This window comes from Dermacentor silvarum, chromosome 7, assembly GCF_013339745.2.
Source record: "Dermacentor silvarum isolate Dsil-2018 chromosome 7, BIME_Dsil_1.4, whole genome shotgun sequence".
Classification (NCBI taxonomy): Eukaryota; Metazoa; Arthropoda; class Arachnida; order Ixodida; family Ixodidae; genus Dermacentor; species Dermacentor silvarum.
Window position 1 is genome coordinate 69,212,071 of NC_051160.1, and position 21,550 is coordinate 69,233,620.

Sequence of the window (21,550 nt, forward strand, 5' to 3'; positions counted from 1 at the left end):
CGAGGAAGAAGTTTGGCACGCGACTCACTGCCATATGAAAGCAAGGTCAGAGGAGACAGGCTGATGCAAGATATCTGGTTGCAGTGGTGTCACACATGTGATGTAAAGCAAAGGAAATGTAATCGTATGGTTCACATATGATTAGAGCAAATTGTCTCATCATCACATATGATGGTGAGACAGTTTGCGCTCCCCCTTACAAAAAAAAATGCAGTATTGCTGCAGAAATCTTACAGACTGTGAGTCACCCGAGATGCAGAATACGTGCAGACAGGTGACAGATCTTCTGTCACTTCCTGTCACCTCCCAGCGGGCTATTGGTACACCCTTTCTGCAGAAAGTCTGCTCAGCCTGTGTAGCTGCAGGATGCAGCATGTCTGCAGAAAGTCTGTCGAGACTGTGGTCACAGGATGCAGACATTTGGTAGAATCTGTGTAGCCCACCTATCGGGAACTGGCATGCATACACGCATGCAAAGAAATAAGAGACTCAATAGTATTCTTTTCACTCTTTATTCGTCTGATTTCTTCATGGCTGCCTCGTTTGAACAAAATATATCTTCCAAGGAATGAAGTAGTAAGTAAAGTAAGCAAAGGTTAGAAAGGCTCTAGTTTAACTACATCGTTTGTTGCGCTGTGACACAAAAAGTTAGGGGAAGGTAAAACACACAAGTGAAGCGCAAACTGTCAGCCGAGTTTAATTAATAAGGATTTATACTCATCTTTAGCTGGATGTTACATGCACTAAAAAGGCAGAGAAAACATAATAAGAATGAATCAGAACCGACAAGGTGACCCACTTGAATTATATCGAGGCGATATTATGTTAGAAATTCAGTTTGATGATGAGATTGAGAGACAGATTGCTCACTGACGCAGGCTGCAGCAGCAGCCGTTACCATGCAAAATGCTTCTCGTATCTCTCTCATCACTTTGCGCGCTTGCTTCTGAGCAGAATTTTCGTACTTTCAAAAGACAGTGTGCAATTGCATCTCCTGCAGTGTGCAGCCAAGTTGACTGGTGGAATTGCTAGGCTGAGAGTATATCTCTGCTACCCGAGACTCTGATTCAAGCACAAGCCCATTTATCCTACGTAAGCATGGTTGCATGTGAGTGGTATCTTATAAACAACTGCCTCTTCGCACATGACAAATTTGTGCACAAGTCGTGTGCGAAGCAGGAGTCATTTACAAGGTACCGCTCACATGCAACTGCGCTTACGTTATGCACCGGTGCTGGAATCAGAAGCTCTGGGATCACAGATATGCTGTCAGCCTAGTAAATGCACAGTCAACTTCGCTGCGCACTACACGAGATGCGGTTACACACCATATTTTTACAGCGCGGAAATCCTTCTCAGAAGGAAGTGCAATGTGACGACGGAGATATGGGAATCAATTTGCAAAGTTGTGGCTGGTGGTGAAGCCTGTGTGAGCGATCCGTCTCTGTCTCTACCTCATCGTCGCTCAATTTCCAACATAATATCGGCTCGATATGATTCAAGTGGGTCACCTTGTCAGTTCGGAATTATTCTGATTACCTTATCTCCGCCTTTTTAGTACATATAACCCGCAGTTGATGATAGAGACTACGGGTTTAAGTTCTTACTTCTTGTTCACTAAACTCAGTTGACAGTTCGCGCTTCACTTGTCGCGTGTTTTTGTTTCCACTACCTTTGTGTCTCACAGTGCCTGCCCCAGCACAACGAACGATGAAGTATTGAGTAAAAATATCTACTCGCCACTTGATTCCTTGGAAGAGGAGTCGCTCTTGAGCCCCATTTTCTGCAGCATGGAGCCTATGCTCTATTCAATTTGATGTCTGCGCACTTGAACTTGCTCTATGTATATCCTGTAAAAGAAGGAAAATTAATTTTATAGACATTATTTAGGGACATACGTGGGACATACAAACCTGAAACAATATCAGGAACAATGGCTTGCTGTACATTGGCAAAATACAACGGTTACGCAGCTTGAACAATTCCCTGAATTTTAGTAAGTCAACAGAGACGACCCGGAATACAGATCAATTGGAATCCAGAGTGCCGTATTACGGAATGTTGAATTCCGGGCTTCGAACCCTTTTAAACCACCTTTTGTGGCTTTGTTTTGAGGTCTCTTTCTCTGTAGTATTATGGGAATCAATGCCCACCACCCCACCAAGAAATGTAATACACAATTTTGAATATTTAGGGAAATATGATTAAGAACACAGAATCTGTGCAGGCACAGATGTTAGAAGTCTACAAAAAATTGTAACAATAAAGGTAACAAAAGCCCTCCTGCTTTTGTTGGGCAACTCAGGAGAGTTGCTAGGTATGAATTATACCAACAAAACCTACAGCTCGTGTTAAGTGACAGTGACCGTTGTCTACACACCTAGTCGCAGCATGCAGACAAGACGCTTTGCCGTGTTGTCAGGTTGCAGAAGTGCCGTAGGTTCATATGGGGTGTAGAGGTGCCTCTGGCTCACAAAATCGGGACATCCCTAAACAATAAAAAAAGTTCAGTTTACTGTAATCTCTGTTTAAACTGCAAACTTGAGATTTAACAAGATCATGTTACATTGTGAAAAGTCTGGTACAACCAGCTCCAGGCAGCTGCATGTGGCTGTACAGATGACCGACTATTACATCACAGGCGGTTATTTACCATGTAAATGGCACTGCAGCAAACATGAATCTACTATCAAAAGCTTCACTCAAACGCACATCTGTAGTAATTGAAATGCGAATTGTACATGAATAAAATTCTTTAGAACATGAAAACGTTCCAAAACTTAATTTCCTTATGCGGTGCCACAAAGCACTGTCCCAACGGACGATGCACTGAAAAAGAACACACCGCTTCCTTTTCTGGAGGGAGAAAAAAAAAGATATTTCTATTAAAAAGAAACAATGCTGTTGAACCCTCGGCGTCTAAGTAAAGTCAGAAACTTTTACAAATACACGAGAACACACCGGACACGCAACACAAGAAATGCTGGCTGTCTGACGATATTCTATAATTAGAACAACTTGGATATCAGCTAAAATTTGGCAATGCGTCAGACACAGCAATCGGGTGCCATCTCGCGCAGTCGTTAGCCGTGAATACGACACATTGACGTACTCGTAGAAATACGTATATGATATTTCTCGCTGAGAAATAACGGACACAAACGGTAACTTTTCCTGATTGATTTTTGTGCCCATTAAGATCAAACAATCCCCGGCGCTAGCACACTTTGTAGTAGAAAGCACATAAACTATAAAGCTTCAGGCATCATCAACACGTTTCACGGCAATTTTCATGAAACTGTACGCGATATCTGCACTGCCACAAAACAACGAACATTCGGAAACCACATGTATCATTTTTGTCGCTTTACTAGTCATCTTGCGATATGTATAACAATCTACATTTCACGGACTACAAGAATGAGCGCAAGCGCCAGACTTACCTTTCAGGCGTACTCGGCAAACGTTCCTTCGTGTCACAGGTTCCGCGGCACCATACAGGTGCGGTGCACGGCCCTTCCGGCGTAAACACTATAGAATTGTGGGTGAATTGCAACACCTGATAGCACAACTTTCAGCAAATGCTTCCGTGCACTGTGATCTGATGCAAGCGCAGCGAGAGTAACTGAGGCTTTTCACGAGCAGGGAACAAAGAAAGTGCGAACGGGCCTAACTACGATAATCATCGGCGTGGCTCAGGAAAGATACTGCACGCGACATTACGCGGTCTCAGGGGTTTGGGATCATTATTACACACAAAAAAGCACCACACTTTCTGTCGGCACTGCGTACACACGAGTAAACTACGACATCGGCCGGCGTTAAAGCAGCGCGCACGCACATGTAGCTACATGGCGACAGCTGAAGACGGGAAAATAGTAGCACCTGTAATTTTACCGGCGCTCCCGTGCTCCTGGTGCCGCCATCTGGTGACCGGCCCCAAAAGCGACCATGGTTTTGGTGATCGCATGGCGTAGTGTGGCACCTTGTATATATGTATGCTTTCATCTATTAATCGACCCATAGTACAACTGCTGTATTTAATGCAGGTTATGTAGCCATTACCTCATTTCAATTATTATTATATTTATTATTATTATTATGTTATGTAACCATTACCTCATTTTAATTCACTGCCTTAGGTTATTACCATCGTCAGACTTTGCTTATAGCAATCCGTGGCAAAGTTTTCGTTATGTAAAAATGGCAGCACTAACCGTTTTAATGATAAAATGTGTCATGGTTCAGAATATACCTTCATGTATACGTATGCACGCACACACACGCGCACTGGGCGTGAACGCACATTATACAGACATGTCCACAGGCTGTCTGCACGAAGCCCGCAGAAAATCTGCGGACTAGGTATACAGGAAGGTCGAGTCCACAGGGAGGTGAATAGGGTGACTGGTTTTTGACTCAAGGGTGACTGAAAGGTCAAACCCGTTTTTGTAAGGGCCTTTCTAGTAAACAGAAACTTTCGGCTGATTTTGTGCAAAAATATAGCACCCCTCTCCCCCATTTGAGGGCAATAAATAAATAGCTCACCGCATACCGTTTGTTTCATTACCACAAAATCGGGTCATTCGGAAGCGCCCGCATGCATTCTTAACAAAACATCATTTTATGCATTGAAGCACAAAAGTAACTAGGACGCCAATGCATTTCTCCGCAAAGTTCTGAATTTATTATATCGAAGGAGATGTCATGCTGAGAATTCGTTCCAAGTGCACGGATAAAAGTTGTAAATTGCAATATGGGCCGTAAGGTAATTAGTTAAGAGCTTAATTACTGTATTTTTCAAGTCCTTGTGCAAGTAATGTCCGCCTCTTCGAATAAAGCAGTTCATGAACTAGAATTGTGCTATCTTCCACAGGCAACCTTCAAAAATATTTAATGTTTTCGCTGAATTGCCCGGTATATAGCAACGACAACGTTGGTTGTCGCTCCACAATAGCCTGTTGGCACGGACTCGCCAAACACATATTTGGCGTTATCTCTCCTTTGAAGACATATTTCAGCATCCCGGATGCAAAGACTTCAAAACGAGCAAGCGACCGACGTCATCGGTCAGTGACGATGGCGTCTTGTTGTGGTGCTCGCCAACACCGACAGGGAGTTGCCAATCTGATCTTGTTAGAGACTGAACACGGAGCACTTGCGACTTCTGCCGACGTTGGCGTTAGGATTGCACCTAGCATATTTATACACCCGTGGAAGTTGCAAGGCTGTCGCACAATGTCTGCTGAACGAATGTAATCGGTGATGACGAAGGGATCCTTATAAAAGGGGCGCGCAAACCAGGCGTCCCACATTCTTCCACGACGGGAGGTGGTCATTTCATAATATCGTGCTGAACGATTTCTACTCTTCGGGAATTCCAACACCTCAAAACGTCTACTACGTCGAGCAACGGCAGACATCACGTGAGTCACATATCGGTGTGCTGCTGCAGAGAAATTCTGCTCACAGAGTCATGTTTTCTTGACAGATAGCGTGAAACTAACTGGAATAATCGCCGTGTTAGACAAGTCATTTATAGAGAACATAATATATAAAGAATAGGCGAGTTCATGTAGATATATTTTATGATACGATAAATTGCCTTTCTTAAAAAATTTTAAAGGTGTTATCATACTTTGGTCAATAAGACATTACAAATATTTATTTTTAGAAAGTTCAATTATCTTGGCGCTTTAAAGTACAGTTGATATTATGGCACAGGCTTTTCGAAGGTTAAGCACAGGCGTTTGAGGGAAACACGGGGACCTTCCTCATCCTTTCAATATTGTAATGACTTTTTCAGCATGACAAGGAAATGCTAGTGCAGGAATTGCTGGGCCAATTTTGTGGACTGAGATAGCTGCTTTTCAGTACCAACACAATAATACACACGAATTAAGCTAAACGGTAGCCTTCAATTGACATTTTATGGTCTATTGGTAGTCTTGAAAAACGTTTGTGCCTGCAGCGGCTTCGTATTTGCTTCAGAGTAGAAAATGGGTGTGTTTTTTTCCACGCTGTACATACTGTGAATATGGACATATGGTTAATGTATTTGTGTTTGCAGGTTTACATAGCCATGGCATTTCGTTATCTGTGGTTTGCGGTCGCCTGTACGGCTCTAACTTCTGCTGTTGCGCACATCTTTTCAGGTAAGGCCTGCCCTAATAAATGCGCAGAAAAATGAAACATTACATAAAGGAGGTATTAAGGAAGGCCCGAAATAGTGTGACGGGAGTCTTTTCTTAGCAGCAGGAATAGTTCTTCAGGAAAGTGTGCTTATTAGGACGCATAAATCACGATTGGCTGTGCCATGTTCTTTTTTTTTACCCTATTGCCGTATTGATGCGTCTAAGATGGTATTAACCTATTGCGTCCTTATAGCAGTTCAAAGGATATTAGTCAGAATATCATGTCTAAGGCGGAGATGACAGCACAGTAGTAATTATTTTTCACTGAGTGTCTGAGTTCCTTATATAGCCACGCAGTTGATTGCGCAAAATAGATTATTACAAGCATAAATATTTACAAATTTAACCAGTACCTTTACTTATTTGTTAAGCCACGCTAACATTTAACACGCAAATTAGTCACTCATCTTGCGGCGTAGAAAACCTACACAGAATGTTTATTGCAACACTGTTTCAAGAAAAAAAAATTTATGATTGTATGACGGATATTTTCTGATTGTGTAAACTGGGAGATTCGTTAGATGGCATGGAAAAAATTGCGCGAACGGGATAGAGCGAACAAGAACAGATTACGACATGAGCTGTCAAATCATCGCTTTTTTCTTTGATGTCCCTCTCCCATTATTGCTCGTTTTCATTCTCCTTGAAAAATCAGTGTATCATATTACAGGGTGCTACAACAGTGATGGGAAAATTAAAATGACAGCAAAGATCATAGTGGATATCACGCGCTCCCATATAGACACAAGCTATTGCACCCTTGTGGGGTACCTTACACCTCAGAACCTTCCAGGTCGGAATGTGTGCCCTGGACCCGTCGGGGACAGAACTCCCATCGCCTGCTGTGGAATATTAACTCTTGCGATCCTGAAAATCAAGCAAAGCAATCACCATTGCATAGTTAAACGATGCTGTAGCAGACTAGCAAATGTGGTGCTAGTTCTGGCTCTTTTCGAAGCAGTATATTTTGGAAACAGTCACCAAACGGAGCTTCTCTAAAGGGCGCATTTCCTCTCTACTACTAATAAAACGTTTGACTCCGGTGATTTTATAGTGCCAGTGACATTCATTTGGCATTGCCTATTTAAAAGCAGTAAAAAGAGAGGTCGATAACGTTGATGATTCGATGACTTCTTGCGGCATGCTCACCAGCCGATTACCCAAGAGGCTTATGTTTATGTCCCTCTTTTGTGATTTGTGGTTATTGCGCTGTCACCAAGTATGAAAAGAGAGGGAATATTATATGTCGCCGAAAACGAAGCCTATAATCCACTCCTGTTAAAAGAATAACATCACAATAAGAAGAAGAAAACCGGGTTTTTGGACTTGAGTTGAAATAATCTTCTAGCAAAATTGCTGAAAAGACGCTATATACCTAATACTACAACCTTCAGAGGTCAGACATAGAGTTACGTTTTTTAATGACATGAATTCTGGCTGCAGGATCAGCATGCGACTTCACTGGAATTGACGTGGATGGCGCGATTACGAGACTCATCGCCAAGTTTCCCGATCACGATTTTATTGGACGCGAAAAATTTTACCCTGTTGTTGCTGGCTTTGAAATGCGCGGTTTCAATGCCAGTGGATTCCACAAATTGAAACAGTACGGTCCCGCGATCCCGTACTGCATCAATGGTACCCGTATGGTGCAAGTAGACTTCATCAACACAGGCGTCGTGGTGCTGACAATGCCCTGGAGACACTGTTCTGGACAAGAAGGCACATTTAGTCTGCGTTCTGAACTATCGCGTTTTACGACGCAATTTCACATTAGACAAAGTGAGAGAGACAAGGGCATCAAGCTTTTCTACCAGGGACCCACAATTCCTTTGACAACCCAGAATATCCAGATCAACGTGGATGGCGCTGGGAGGAGCGCAAATGCAGTGGCGGGAATCCTGGCCATGGTTTTTCCCGCAATAACCAAGGAGTTGTGGGATCAGCAGTTCCTTTACTCACTCAGCCGAGCTTTGCATCAAGCCCTTAATTAGATCTGTAATAATCAGTTCATGCTACATAAAACTATTATTTATTAAAATATAGCCGGTTACCGTCAATGCGGTAGCAACATGAAATGGCCTGGGTGAAAAATTTACAGACAAATCTCACCTAGGGGAGATCGCTCATAAAATAAATCACTGAATATATTGAAGTTGTCTTCTATTCTTATTACCTTTTCATGTATTATCAACAAGTGATGGAACAAATATACAGCTTAACCAGCTTCTTTTCTGAAAGATAAAGTGTTACGGGTCATCTGAATCAGTGTGTTGAACTGAACACGAACCTGAATTCTAACCGCAACTGAACCCCAACGAGAGCAAATATCGTGAGAACGTGCCTGACCTCAAACCTATCCTGACCCCCCCCCCCCCCCCCCCCCCCTCCAAAGTAAAGCTTCGTGTTTTGGCACCACACAGGGCAACAATATACGGTGCAATCGGGTGCATATAGCGTAATCCATTCCTCGAAATAGTTAATTTTGAATCCGCGCCGCCTACGAGATCGTCACACTCATGAGTTGCGCTATGTGACAGAGTGGGGATAGACGATAGGTACGTGCTGGTAACTATACGGCTATTTCAGCAGACACGTTTTCACGTTTAGGTTCGACCATGCTAGGTGTGTTCCACCGCCAAAACATTGCTTAAGATGCACCACAGAAACACTGTTCTGTTGAAGCAGCCACTTCGGCTGTTAGGCTAGCTCGCTACTATTACCAAATACACCATGAAACGCACACGCGAGGATACAAGAAGCAGAAAAATATTGTGTTGCCAAGAAGAGCAAGCTTATGAAATAACTGCTTCATCAGCACGGCCTCTTGTACTAATAATACCTTGGTCCCTACTGAACGCTGTCATCTTCTCAGTGCGCGGTAACAGCGGCTTGGAACGGCATAGAAAAGGTGCTTTGTTGCCTGCCATGGTAGAACGCATATATGGCAGCTTCATGCAGAGCACGGTGTTCTTCGACTTCTGCAAATTATGGCAGAAGATTAAAAAAATACAACACTAGGCATTATTTCATGATATTGTGACTAAGAGGAAGCCCGATGCACAAACGTATACACAGCTATTTACATGGGGAAAAGTTAGAGGTAAACGCACAGGCTCATACAAAGGTCACCGCTTCAGTAGACAGTCAACCACTTCTTCTTCGTCTCTCTTGCGCGCACGGTCCTGTCCGAATGCACCCTTACATAGCTACCGGGGGAGCGTGTTAGGATGATGCCGAACTAGATGAACAGTACGGTTTTAAACGGGACACGTGGACGATGTCAGTTCGTAGCTGGAATGACGATGGGATGTCTTATACAGGGGCGATTTCATTATTTATGTCACTTACGCTCCAAAAGAAAAAAGCTTACACTCTTTGGGTTGTATCTTGTCCCCAAACATTATACGTCATCTACCTTGCTTGCGTTTTATTTCTTGATAACTAAGCGCTCGCTACTTTCCTGCCGGGAATGTTGTGTCATGCTGATAACGCGAAAGCCTTTCGTGAAGTACCAGGCTCGCAGCGTTAAAGAAGGAAATGCGGAAAAGACAGGTGACAATTATTGTGCGGGAACAAGACACGACCCAAAGGGTGTTAACTTTTTTATTAGAGTGTAGGCGTCGCAATACACGGTACGGCCCAGCATTGCGTGACAGCAGTTTTTCGGACTGGCCGACGTGGCGACTTGGAGTCCACAGAAGAGCGAGATTTCCGTGAGAGAAGTCAAGCTTTCGGTGGCGACTGTCGTAGCGAGCCTTTTGTTATCCTGAGCCACTGTAAGTCGATCATAGGTAATCTGGCGAGCTATACGAGGCCGACCAACGGCGTCATGGGCGTATTCCGTGGTGTGTCGTGACACCGAAGGTAAAATTGTGTCAAAAGGCAGAGTGGGGTGGCGACCAAACAAGAGGTAGAACTGCGAGAAACCGGTGGAATTGTACGCAAATGTCACGTATAGGGCAGAGTGTTGACCCAATGGCGATGGTCTGCTGAAACGTACATAGACAACATCTCTATAAGGGTGCGATTTTGTCGTTCAGTCAGTCCGTTCGTTTGTGGGTGATATGCGGTTTCGAGCTTGTGTTCGGTGGAGCAGGAACGAAGTATGTCTTCGACAACTTGGGACGGCAATCAGCAGCCGCACTCTGTCAGCAGCTGCTTCGGCGCACCATGTTGAAGAATAACGTCCTGAAGTAAAGTCTGCTGCATCTGCAGCACAGGTGGTTGACAGGCCACGTGTAATAGCATAGGTCAACGCATAGTCTGTGGCAACGGGTATCCCTTTGTTCCCTTTTATGGTTGTGGGGAAGCGGCCAAGAAGGTCCATGCCGACACGGAAGAAAGGCTCCTTGGGAATATCGATTGCCATGAAGGTGGCCAGCAACCCAAGAGAAACCTGAGGCGAAAAGAAATAATAACGACTTCTGGTTCGGTAGGAAATGATTCAGGGATATGGTTCAAACGAGTGCACCAGGCATTATTCATTCCTCGAAATAATTTTCAGTTGGTGCACCCCACGGGATCGTTACACTCGCGAGGTTCGTTATGTGCGAGAATGGTGATTGACGATAAGCACGTAGTGGTAACTATACGACCATTTCGGCAGATACGCTTGCACTTTAAGCTTGACCGTGCCAGGTTTGTTGAGCCGCCAAAACGTTATTTCAGGGGCAACATAGATTCACCCCTTCTGTTGAAGCACCCACTGCGTCAGTTAGGCCAGCTTGCTACAATTAACGAGACACACCAGAGATAGAGATTTGAACAAGACATTAATGCACATCCGTAGTTTTTCCTTAATTGGCTGGTTTGAGTCGTTGAGCCTTACTATAAACTTGCATCACACTCCATAGGAAGGCTAGAGAACAACTTGAGCATCTTTATAAAGAAAAAGTGTTTATTGTCGGGCTCAGCGAAAACCTGTCCCATATAGCCATGATGTTTTAACCTTAGACCACATCATAATAAATAATGCTTACACGATGTGAAAATATCAAAAATATTCCGTGTGCAGTCTGAAACCGTAGTAATGCGCTGTAGGTTTTCTTAAAACATGTGATGGCTGATATACTCTTGGTGTGGTGGTAATTAATGGCGCAGTATTGTGAAATCATTTGCGATGCTATATTTAAATATCCATGTGGCATTAGTTTTAAAGTACAATAGTACCTAATCCAGTAGTGTGGTTTTTCAGGATGCTCCATATATAATGCACTGCCATCTCAATAGTACCATGTCTTGTCGTGTGCATTCCTTCTCATTTCAAGGCCACCAGTTCTTGAGCAGAATCAGCCTGCTTGACTTGATCTCTACTATTTTTCATATGGCTGAAGAAAGTGCAAGATGCCTAGTTTTTGAATTGCATGCATGGCTCCATGCAATACCCCTGCTATCACGGTGTTACGGCTTTGTGCAGAGAAAATGTTTATAATGATGCCCTATGTGTGCCTTGGTGGCTAAGTGTTGACCTCTTTGACTATGTGAGAAAATGACACACATGGATATTTTTAAGAGTTCCTGTGTGATATTTTCTTGGACATCCTATAAAAATCTTCATGTTTCATTACAAAAGCAAAATTAACGTTGAATGGCTGCGTTGAATTGATGCCTACAATCGTTGATTGCACTATCCTGTGGAATACAATAGGTTACAGACATTTTATTCCTTTGTCAACTAGCACCTTTTTATTTGACACCGTCTACTCAACACGAACACGCAAAAGCTCCCTTCAACCTCGTAAGCTTGAAAGGAGCATAATTAGGTCCCAGAGCTTCCTGCAAAAACTCTGAAAAGGAGCTGAAAATATCTCACAAAACACTTGATTAAAATTCCCTCAAATAAAAAAAAGCTCGCCATAGGTGTGATGAATTGTCCCAGATATTCTCCTATGTAGTCCCATAAAAAATTAATTCCCAAAACTATCCACAGGAGCTCCCTGGAGCAAACCTCCCAAAATATGGCAACAATTGCTCCTAGATTTACACATGAGCACTGCCACAAGGAACAAAAATTATTTCCCATAGGTCTCTTTAAAACTTCCCCAAGAAGCCAAACTGATCAGAAAATATAAGTGTAAAGACTGCCAGCACTTCTCCTATAAGTTCCCAAATGAAGCAAAACAAAATACTCAAGCCAACTTATAAACGCTCCTGGGGTACCTTATAAAAACACCCAGAGTAATGGTGCTCTGCAGAGAGGGAATAAATTGCTCCTAATGTGCCACACAAACACCTGATGCTGTGGGGATCAAAGCAGCAATAAAAAGCTCCCAACGTTCCTCATATGGACTCCTGCAGCGATATCGTACAAAGGAGCTATAAAATACTCCCAAGGCACCACAGTAACTCGCGCAGGAGTTGGTGTTTTACCAGAGAAAATAAGAACTCTCCAGGGTCCCAATAAAAACACCAAACACATAGATGTGAACAAAAACTGAGAAAGTATATATGAAAACGAGTAAATGAAAAATTTTGATTTTTTCGGAGGTCGTGCCTAATAGACGTCAATACATTTTGTATATCTCATAATTTTCGTAACATTTTTTTCTTAGTAGATACAAGCATGTCTTTACAAACTTCGTTCAATTTTATCGCACGATCTTGATTTTAACAATTTATATCTTTTTATGACATACATGTAGTTATTAAAACTTTTATGCATAAAAAGTGCATTCATTTTGCTTTCTGTTTATGTATTACAATGAATATTGAGTGCCAGTAGTTCTTTGTATGTTACTGCCGTAACATACAAATAACACCTATTTTAATTCCCCATGGTAGGGAAAGATTTATGTACTGGAACATTGATTTTCCCTTACGATATCTATATCAGTTAAGAAATTCAGAAATGGACAATGGTGACCGAGGATGCGGTGAGGGTTGTTGCTGCTTATTTTGACAGCTGTCTCTCGCCCTTTAGAATTTCGAGCGCGCATTTAATTTCTGTGTTCAATGCAAAATAGCTACAAAAGCTTTCGTGGATAAGTGTTCATTACGACAGGGTGCTGCTTTCTCATGGTAGCGCCTATGGCAGAATACTGACACCCGAGCGAGATAAAATTTCGCGCAGCTTAGTGCAACCCAAAACACATTTACCATTTGGAAAAATCTGACGTAATATTTCTGTGAAATAACTAATGTGTCCGCGTAACAATACGTGCAAATCCACAGGCCTATGCGTCACATCTTACAAAATAACACAAAATGAATATGCAGCCGTTGCCGCAGATGCGATGATTTCGATTAGTGGCTAATTTTGAGTAGTCTGATGGGGCGATTGTGTGGTGTCGACACGGCACAATTACGACAATCGGCCACGTCGACTTTAATACCGGTATCGGTGCTATCAGCTTTGACGCATTCCGAGAACGCTCTTTTTTATTCCCGCGAAGGAGAAAAGTGCAGTGTACACCACCGATGTCAAACTAAAATAGAATTTTAAAGCTCGTGAAGGCAAGTGCTTCTATCGCGACGTCAGAACTTATGTCGTTGCTATGGAACGTGGCACATTTTTCGAACTCCGCGGCAGTAAGCGTCTGAAAGAGAGAAAAAATCAGTCGCGAAAGAGAGTTGCTGTTGGGACGGCAGAATCGTTGCGATAGAAAGCTTTTGTTGCAACTTAAGAAATCTTGGTTGTCGCAACAGAAGGTGTCTGGTGCGACGTAAGAATTTCTGTCGTAATGTGAGACATGTCTGTCGCAACACAGAAACGTCAGAAACTTCGTTCGTACTACAGAAACATATATATATATATATATATATATATATATATATATATATATATATATTGTAGATTGTATATTTTTATATTTATATATATATATATATATGTGAATATCGGCAAAAAGATCCACTGGCTTCGTTGCTACAGCATAAAAGGATAAACACTGCGTACGTGGCAACACGTTCTTTATTGCTGTCAAACATTTCGGCTAGTGGGCCGAAGGCTGGCTCACCAGCCGAAACACTGGGCCGTGAAACAGAACGTGTGAGGATGTACGCCGTGTTTACTGTCTTATGCTGTAAACACACGCGCATATATATATATATATATATATATATATATATACAAGGCGCACCGCTAACGCAGATAGTCACACCCCTCAATTGCCCGTTGGCATTGAAGCGCGAAGCTCATATATTTAATATTGCACCCTCTCTTCTTTGAACACATATTGCAGCATCAAGACATCATTTCGGCAGGGCAAGCAACCCTCGCAGTCGTCAGCGGTCGGTGACGATGGCGTCGTGTTGTGCCTCTTGTCAACACCGACGAGGCCGTCGCCAATCTGATCTTGTTAGTGACTGAAAACGGACCACTTGGACTTCTGCCGACAATGGCGTCAGGATTGCACGGAGCAACTTTATTCCCCTGTAGAGGTTACAAGAGTATCGTACAATGCTTGCCTAGCGAAAGTAATCGGCGACGTCAACGGGAGCATTATAAAAGGAGCACGCGTACCAGGCGTCCCACATTCTTGCTCTACTGGAGGTGCTCAATTGAGCGTATCGTGCAGAGCAACTTGAACTCTTTTGGAATCCCAACAACTCGAACAGAAACAACAGAAATAAGGTGAGTCACATAAAGGCATGCTCCTGCAGCGAAATGCTGCTCACAAAATCATTTTTTGTTGTACAGATAGACCGAAAATAACAGTAATAATCGATGCGTTAGAAAAGGCATCTATGGAGAATTTATTCTATAAAGTATAGGCAAGTTCGTATAGAAAAATTTAGTCAAATGATAAAATGTCTGCCGTAAAAATTTTGATAGTGTAATATTTTGGTCAAGCCAACGCTATCAATATTTCTTTTACCGATAGCCTTGACAGAAAGTTCAATTCTCCGGACACTACAAAGCACAGTTCATTACGTCAGAGGCTTTTTGGAGGTTAAGCAAGGGCTTTTGAGAGGTACAGCGGGACCTTCGTCATCCTGTCCCCTAATGTAATCGCTCCTTAAAGCGGAGAAGGCAATGCCGGAACAGGCATTGTTGGGTCAATTTTGTGGGCTGAAATAATTGATGTTTAGTACAAACAATGATATAGATAAATTAAACTATAGGAGCATCTTAAATAAACATTATAAGGTCTATTCGTTAGTCACGAAAAAGTTATTATTTATTTGTTTCAGAGTGCGACCAGGATCAGCTTTATTTGCCTTTAGTATGCTCTACACAATGTCAATATTGACAAACGGTTAATATATTCATGTTTACAGGTTTACAAAACCATGGCTTTTCGTTCTCTGTGGTTTGCGGTCACCTGCACGGTTCTTTCATCGGGCGTTGCACTTATTTCTTCAGGTAAGGGTTTCCCTAACAAACGCGCAGAAAAACGAAACATTACATCAAAGACATATGAAGGAAGGCCCAGATAAGCTACGTGGGAATCTCTTCTCAGCAGCACGAATAGTTCTCCACGAAAGTGTGTTTATTAGGACACATGAATCGTTTTTGGCCTTCGCAGTTCTTCTTTTCCTTTTTTTTTGAATATTGCTGCAGCGGTGCGCCCATTATTTTGGTAGCCTATTGTGTTCTTATCAAAGTTCTAAGGATATAGTCAGAATATAGCATGACTAAGCCGGAGATGACAGCGCCGTGGTAATTATTTTTGGCTATGTAGCTGCGTAGTTGTATGTAGCCGTATGTAGTTGACTACGCAAAATAAATTATTAAAATGGTAAATAATTGAAGTTTTAAATGGCAATTTTATTTACTTGATAAGCTGCGTTAACTCTTAACACGCAAATGAGTCACTCATCATGCGGCGTGGAAAACTAATGCCGAATAATTATTGCGACACTGTTTCTCTAAAAAAAAGAACACTTGTGATACTGTGACTGATTAATAACTCGGTGAATTCGTTACCTGGCGTGACAAAAGGCTTTCTAAAGGGGATCGACAAAAAAGAACCCAGGACGCGGTGATCTCTCGTATCATCGCTCTTATCCTTTGTGTCCCTCTTTAGATATTGCTCTTTTTCATTCTTGTAACAATATCAACGTGTCACATTATAGCATGCTACATCAATGGTGGCACAAAAAGACAGAAATCCCATCGGCCCGCGTAGAATTTAAGCTCTTGTGACTCGAAAAAGCAAGCCAAGCAAAGAGCATTACTTAGTTAAACGATGCTGTAGCACACTTACAATTGTAGCGTTTGTTCTGACTATTTTCAAAGTAGAATATTTTGGAAAAATGGTCACGGAACCGAGATTTTTTACAGCGTACAGTGCCTCAATATTATTAATAAAACATTTGAAGCCGGTGATTTTACAGTGCAGATGACATCTATTTGGTAGCGAGTTTTTAATTGCAGTCAAAATTCATATTGATAATGTTGAAGTTTGAACGACTTCTTACGGAATACTTGCCAACAGATAGCCAAAGAGGTACATACATGCACAAAGCGTTAACTTGAGGGCTGCTTATATGTATGTCCCTCTTTTGGGTTGTGGTTTTTACCGTGTTAGCAAGTACGAACAATGGAAGGAATATTATTTGTCGCCGAAAACGTAGCCAATCATCTCCACCCGGTAAAATCATACCAGTAGGATATGAGGAAAAAAGCACAATTGTTCGACTTGTGTTTGAAAAAATGCTTCTAGGAGAAATGCTGAAAGGACGCTCGCTGAAACTCCAACCTTCAGTGGTCAGACATAGAATAACGTTTGTTAAAATTGCGTAAATGTTGGTTTCCAGGATCAACGTGCGACTGAACTGAAATAGACGTGGATGGCGCGATTGCGAGACTCATCTCCAAGTTTCCCGATCACGAGTTTGTAGGCCCCGAAAACTTTTACACTGTCTTCGCTGGCTTCGAAATAAGCGGTTTCAATGCGAGTGGATTCCAGAAGTTGCAACAGTATGGTCCGGCCATCACGTACTGCGTCAATGGTTCCCGCGTGGTGCAAGTAGACTTCATCGACAGAGGCGACGTGGTGCTGACAATGCCCTGGAGACACTGTTCTGGACAACAAGGCACACTTAGTCTATATTCCGCGATATCTCGTTTCACGACGCAGTTCCACATTGAACTCAGTGACAGCAATAATGACATTAGGCTTTCTTACCAAGGACCCACAATTCCTGTGACAACCGAGAATATCCAGATCAACGTGGATGGCGCTGGCACTAATGCAAATTTAGTGGCCAGAATCCTGGCTGTGGCGTTTCCCGCCGTAACCAAGGCGTTGTGGAATCAACAGTTCTTTTACCCACTCAGCCGAGCTTTGCATCAAGCCCTTAATTAGATGTGCAATAAAAAATGCATGCTACATCAAAGTATATTTTTATGAACTATAGCCGGTTACCGGTGATGCGGCGGGAACACGAACTGGAGCGGGTGAAAAATGTCTGGACAAATCTTACCTTGGCGAGATCGCTCATGAAATACATCGCTAAATATGTACAAGTTGCCTTCTATTCTTATTGTCCTTTCATGTACAATAAATCAGTTTTGGAACAAATATATTGCTTGACTAGCTTCTTTTGCTAAAGACAGAGGTTATTAGCAGTCTGAACCAGTGTGTTGATCTGAACCCGAACCGGAATTCTTGCCGTAACTGAACCCGAACCCAAACGGATGTTTTTAGACAGTGCCTGAACCCAAACCGAGCCTTAACTGAAAAAAAAAATAATACCGACTACCGCTTCGGCATGAAACGATTCAAGCATATATGGTGCAAATGGGTGTGATTTTTATTTTTATTTATTCCATACTGCTAGCCTGGGTACCAGGCCTTAAGCAGGAGTGGGCATACATAATTTTTGATGACAAAAAGTTGCAACACAAAACATCACAAAGACATAGCGAAGTAAAAAAAATGAAAAGTAACTGCACACAGAGAAAAACCTTGCATTTTCTAGAATGAAATGCATCAATATAGAATTTTTACTACAGGAACAAAAGATCAAGATCGGTTCCTCAGTGCATCTATAAATAAATCAACTGTTTCAAATTCTACAACATCAGCTGGTAAACAATTCCATTCACGGGTTGTTCTTGGAAAAAAAGAATTTTTGAACGAATCAGTGCGATTTATAAATTGTATGACTTTCTTAAAGTGACAAAGGCGCACTGCACTTTCAGATGCGGGTTTTATATATAATGTCTTGTCAAGTCCAATCTTTCCATGAAAAACCAAATAAAAGAATTTCAACCTTTCCGTATTTCTTCTTCTTTGTAGTTGTTCAAGTTCCGCCCTTTACAAGAGGAGTGAGGGTGACGTCTGCCAGCTATAAGTATTAAATACATATCGGATAGATTTTCTTTGAACCCTTTCTAGTTTTTATATGTTGAACGCAGTAAAGGGATCCCATACTACTGCTGCGTATTCTAACGATGGTCTAATAAACGTCTTGTATGCTAGAAGTTTTATGTCCGGCGTGGCATTTCCAAGCCTCCTCCTTAGATAACCAAGCTTTTTCATGGCCCTTTTTTCGATGTACTCGACATGGTCATTCCATTTTAAGTCAGATGTGAGTATTATTCCCAAGTATTTATGTGCAGAGACCTCCGATAGAGCATGGCCATCAATGTGGTAAGTAAACAAAAACGGTTGTTTTTTTCGCGTCACTCTCATTGCGACTGTTTTTTTTTTGTAATTAATTGTCGTTTGCCAATTTATACACCATGTGTTCTGTGTGGCTAATGCTGTGTTTAAAGATTCATGATCACTCGGACTGCGAATTTCTTGATATAGTATGCAGTCGTCCGCAAAAAGTTTTATTTTTACAGATACGTTTTGTACGATGTCATTAATGAACAGCAGGAAACACAGTGGCCCTAAAATAGAACCCTGTGGAACACCTGATTTCACGCGCGCTGAGTTTGAGTTAACACCATCCACTGTTACACATTGACTTCTCATGGAAAGATATGCTGCTATCCACGCAAGTAAAGAATCGTTTTTCAAAATTGGTTTGAGTTTAAGCAGTAATTTCTGGTGACTCACACGATCGAAGGCTTTTTCAAAATCTAATAATGTAATATCAACCTGACTATGCATATCAATCACTGCCGCAAGGTCATGGATTGTCCCAACGAGCTGGGTTACCGTTGAGAATCCTTTCCGAATACCATGTTGATGAGGGGTAATTATGTTATTCGTTTCAACAAATAAGGCAAGATGTTTAAAAATTATATGTTCAAGAATTTTCGCACTAGAACATAGCAGGGAAATAGGCCTGAAAGAGGACACAAGCGAGTGATCATCGGTTTTAGGTACTGGTGTGATCTTAGCATGCTTCCAATCGTTTGGAACTTCAGCGCGTGAAAGTAAGTGAGGCTTTAAAAATCAAACACAGATACTTGGCACACCACTCAGCATACCTGATAAGGAAGGCGTTCGGTATAGCATCAATTCCTGGCGATTTCTTAGGATCTAAGTTGAGAAGTGACAGTACGCCTTCTCCGGACATAGAAACATCCTCGATAGCTGTGATTTCGTCATAAGTGGCAAAATCGGGGGTAAGGTAATCATCAGACGTGTAAACTGAGCAGAAATAGTCATTCAATGCTTCTGCTATTTCCCTCTTATCATTTACTACTTCGTTGTTTATCGTTATGCTTGAAACTGGACTTTTTTGGGCGAAAGGTACCGCCAAAACTTATCTGGTGACGTTAGACGGAAATTCTTCAAATCTTCGCTTTGATATTTTTCTTTCGCTTTCTTCAAACTGTCTTTTAGCTTTATACGCATCTCAGTTATCTTGTTTAGGCCAGACACTGACGGTCTAGTTTTATGTTGTTTTCTTGCCTTATTTACTTTACGTCCTAGGCGTACGATTTCCTTCGTCATCCAGGGGTTTGATTGGTTTATTATCTTGCGCTTGTGTGGAACGAAATTATTAATACATTTTATCACCATGTCCTTGAAGAATCGCCACAATTCGTCGACAGTGCACTCATTTTGTTCGAAAAGTGTTGAAAAATAAGAAAAAGAATCGTCTAAAGTGTCGAGAATGTCCACGTCACTAGCACGCGAAAACAGGTACAATGCTCGTCACTTTATCGAACTTCTTAACAAAGCATAGCTGGATGGTTAGAGACACTATTTGATGGTCCGAAATGCCATCATATATATGCACATCTGGACTACGGCGGCATATGCCTCTGCTAACAAGAAAAAGATCTAAAATTGTGCTAGAGTCGTTTTGAATACGAGTGGGCATTTTTACCAACTGCGTCAGATCATGGAACAATAAAACATCAAGAAAAGGTATGGAAGCACTTGAGAGGGCATCAAGAAACTCTTCTGCCCAATTCACCATAGGAAAATTGAAATCACCACCTATTAGTAAGTTGCAAGTATTAGTTTTATACATACACAAAAATTCATTTAATTGGTTCACAAACTCGTCACAACAATTGGGTGGACGATAAAAACCCCCAATGACAATATTGAGCTCATCTAGAAAAACTTTAACGATTACACTTTCGATTCCCTTGACGTCGGGCAATCGCATCACACTTAGAGAATCTTGAAACAAAATGGCGACACCACCACCCCGGGAATCTCTGTCATTACGGTATATCCTGTAGCCCGGTGGTGTTATTTCGTAATCATTAATATCTGTGTGTAACCAAGTTTCTGTTATTATTAGCACGTGTGGTTTTTGCGCCATTACTACACTTTCCAGGTCGACAGCTTTATTCACTAAGTTTCGGGCGTTTATATTCAGACATCGAAACTGTTGTACCATTTCGCTTCTACGTCACTGTTTATCACGAAGCCTGCAGCTGCGCCGACCAAGGGGAACCATTTTCATGTTAAGACTGTCCCATTCATATATTTGATTATCAATTTTAATCTTGTCGTATGTCAGTTTCACCTTGGCGCCTGCTTTCCTGTTATCGGATGCACTATGCCATAAGTTCTTACGGATTTGCCTGGTGGCTGCCGAGAAGTCCTCTGACACTGAAAAACCAGTTCCTTTCAGCTTAAAGCAGGTTTTCAGCACACTTCGTTTTTCCCGGTCGTCTATGAATTTTAAAATTACCGGTCTTGGTTTATTTGGCTGCGTGCGCCCTATTCTATGCAGTCTTTCAACAGAATTGACTTCTACACCGAGTTTACTTTTGAACATGTCTTCAACTACAATTGATTCAAGTGTGTCCTGTGTTTCATCGGATCTTTCAGGGATTCCAAAAACCAGAAGGTTGTTTCGCCTGCTTCTGTCTTCAAAACTAGCTCACCTTTTTTCCAAGTCCTGAACAGTTTTTTCGAGACTGGATACTTTAGTACCCAGTTCCTTAACGACTGACATTGATGCTTCAACCCTCTTGAGTTTCAACTCTATCGCATCTAATCTTTTATTCATAGTCTTTGGCCATCAAGAAGTTCTTTTAA

At 41.9% G+C, this 21,550-nt stretch overlaps 2 protein-coding genes across 3 annotated transcripts in view; both read left to right on the forward strand.

The window, feature by feature from the left end:
• The window catches only part of LOC119458168 (uncharacterized), a 134,249-nt gene that overhangs the window by 73,596 nt on the left and 39,103 nt on the right, over nt 1–21,550 (forward strand). The window lies entirely within an intron of this gene.
• LOC119458171 (uncharacterized) lies at nt 5,313–8,328 on the forward strand. The gene is made up of 3 exons (XM_037720000.2): nt 5,313–5,426; nt 6,071–6,155; nt 7,638–8,328. Exons 2-3 carry the CDS (start codon nt 6,083–6,085, stop codon nt 8,186–8,188), a joined length of 624 nt encoding a protein of 207 aa, XP_037575928.1. The 5' UTR covers nt 5,313–5,426; nt 6,071–6,082; the 3' UTR covers nt 8,189–8,328.

What these genes read in the sequence shown, in the direction of transcription:
- LOC119458171 (XM_037720000.2), top strand. Translation starts at nt 6,083, where the DNA reads ATGGCATTTCGTTATCTGTGGTTTGCGGTCGCCTGTACGGCTCTAACT. An exon ending in TGTTGCGCACATCTTTTCAG is followed by an intron (nt 6,156 to 7,637) that starts GTAAGGCCTGCC and finishes TTCTGGCTGCAG; the next exon opens with GATCAGCATGCGACTTCACT.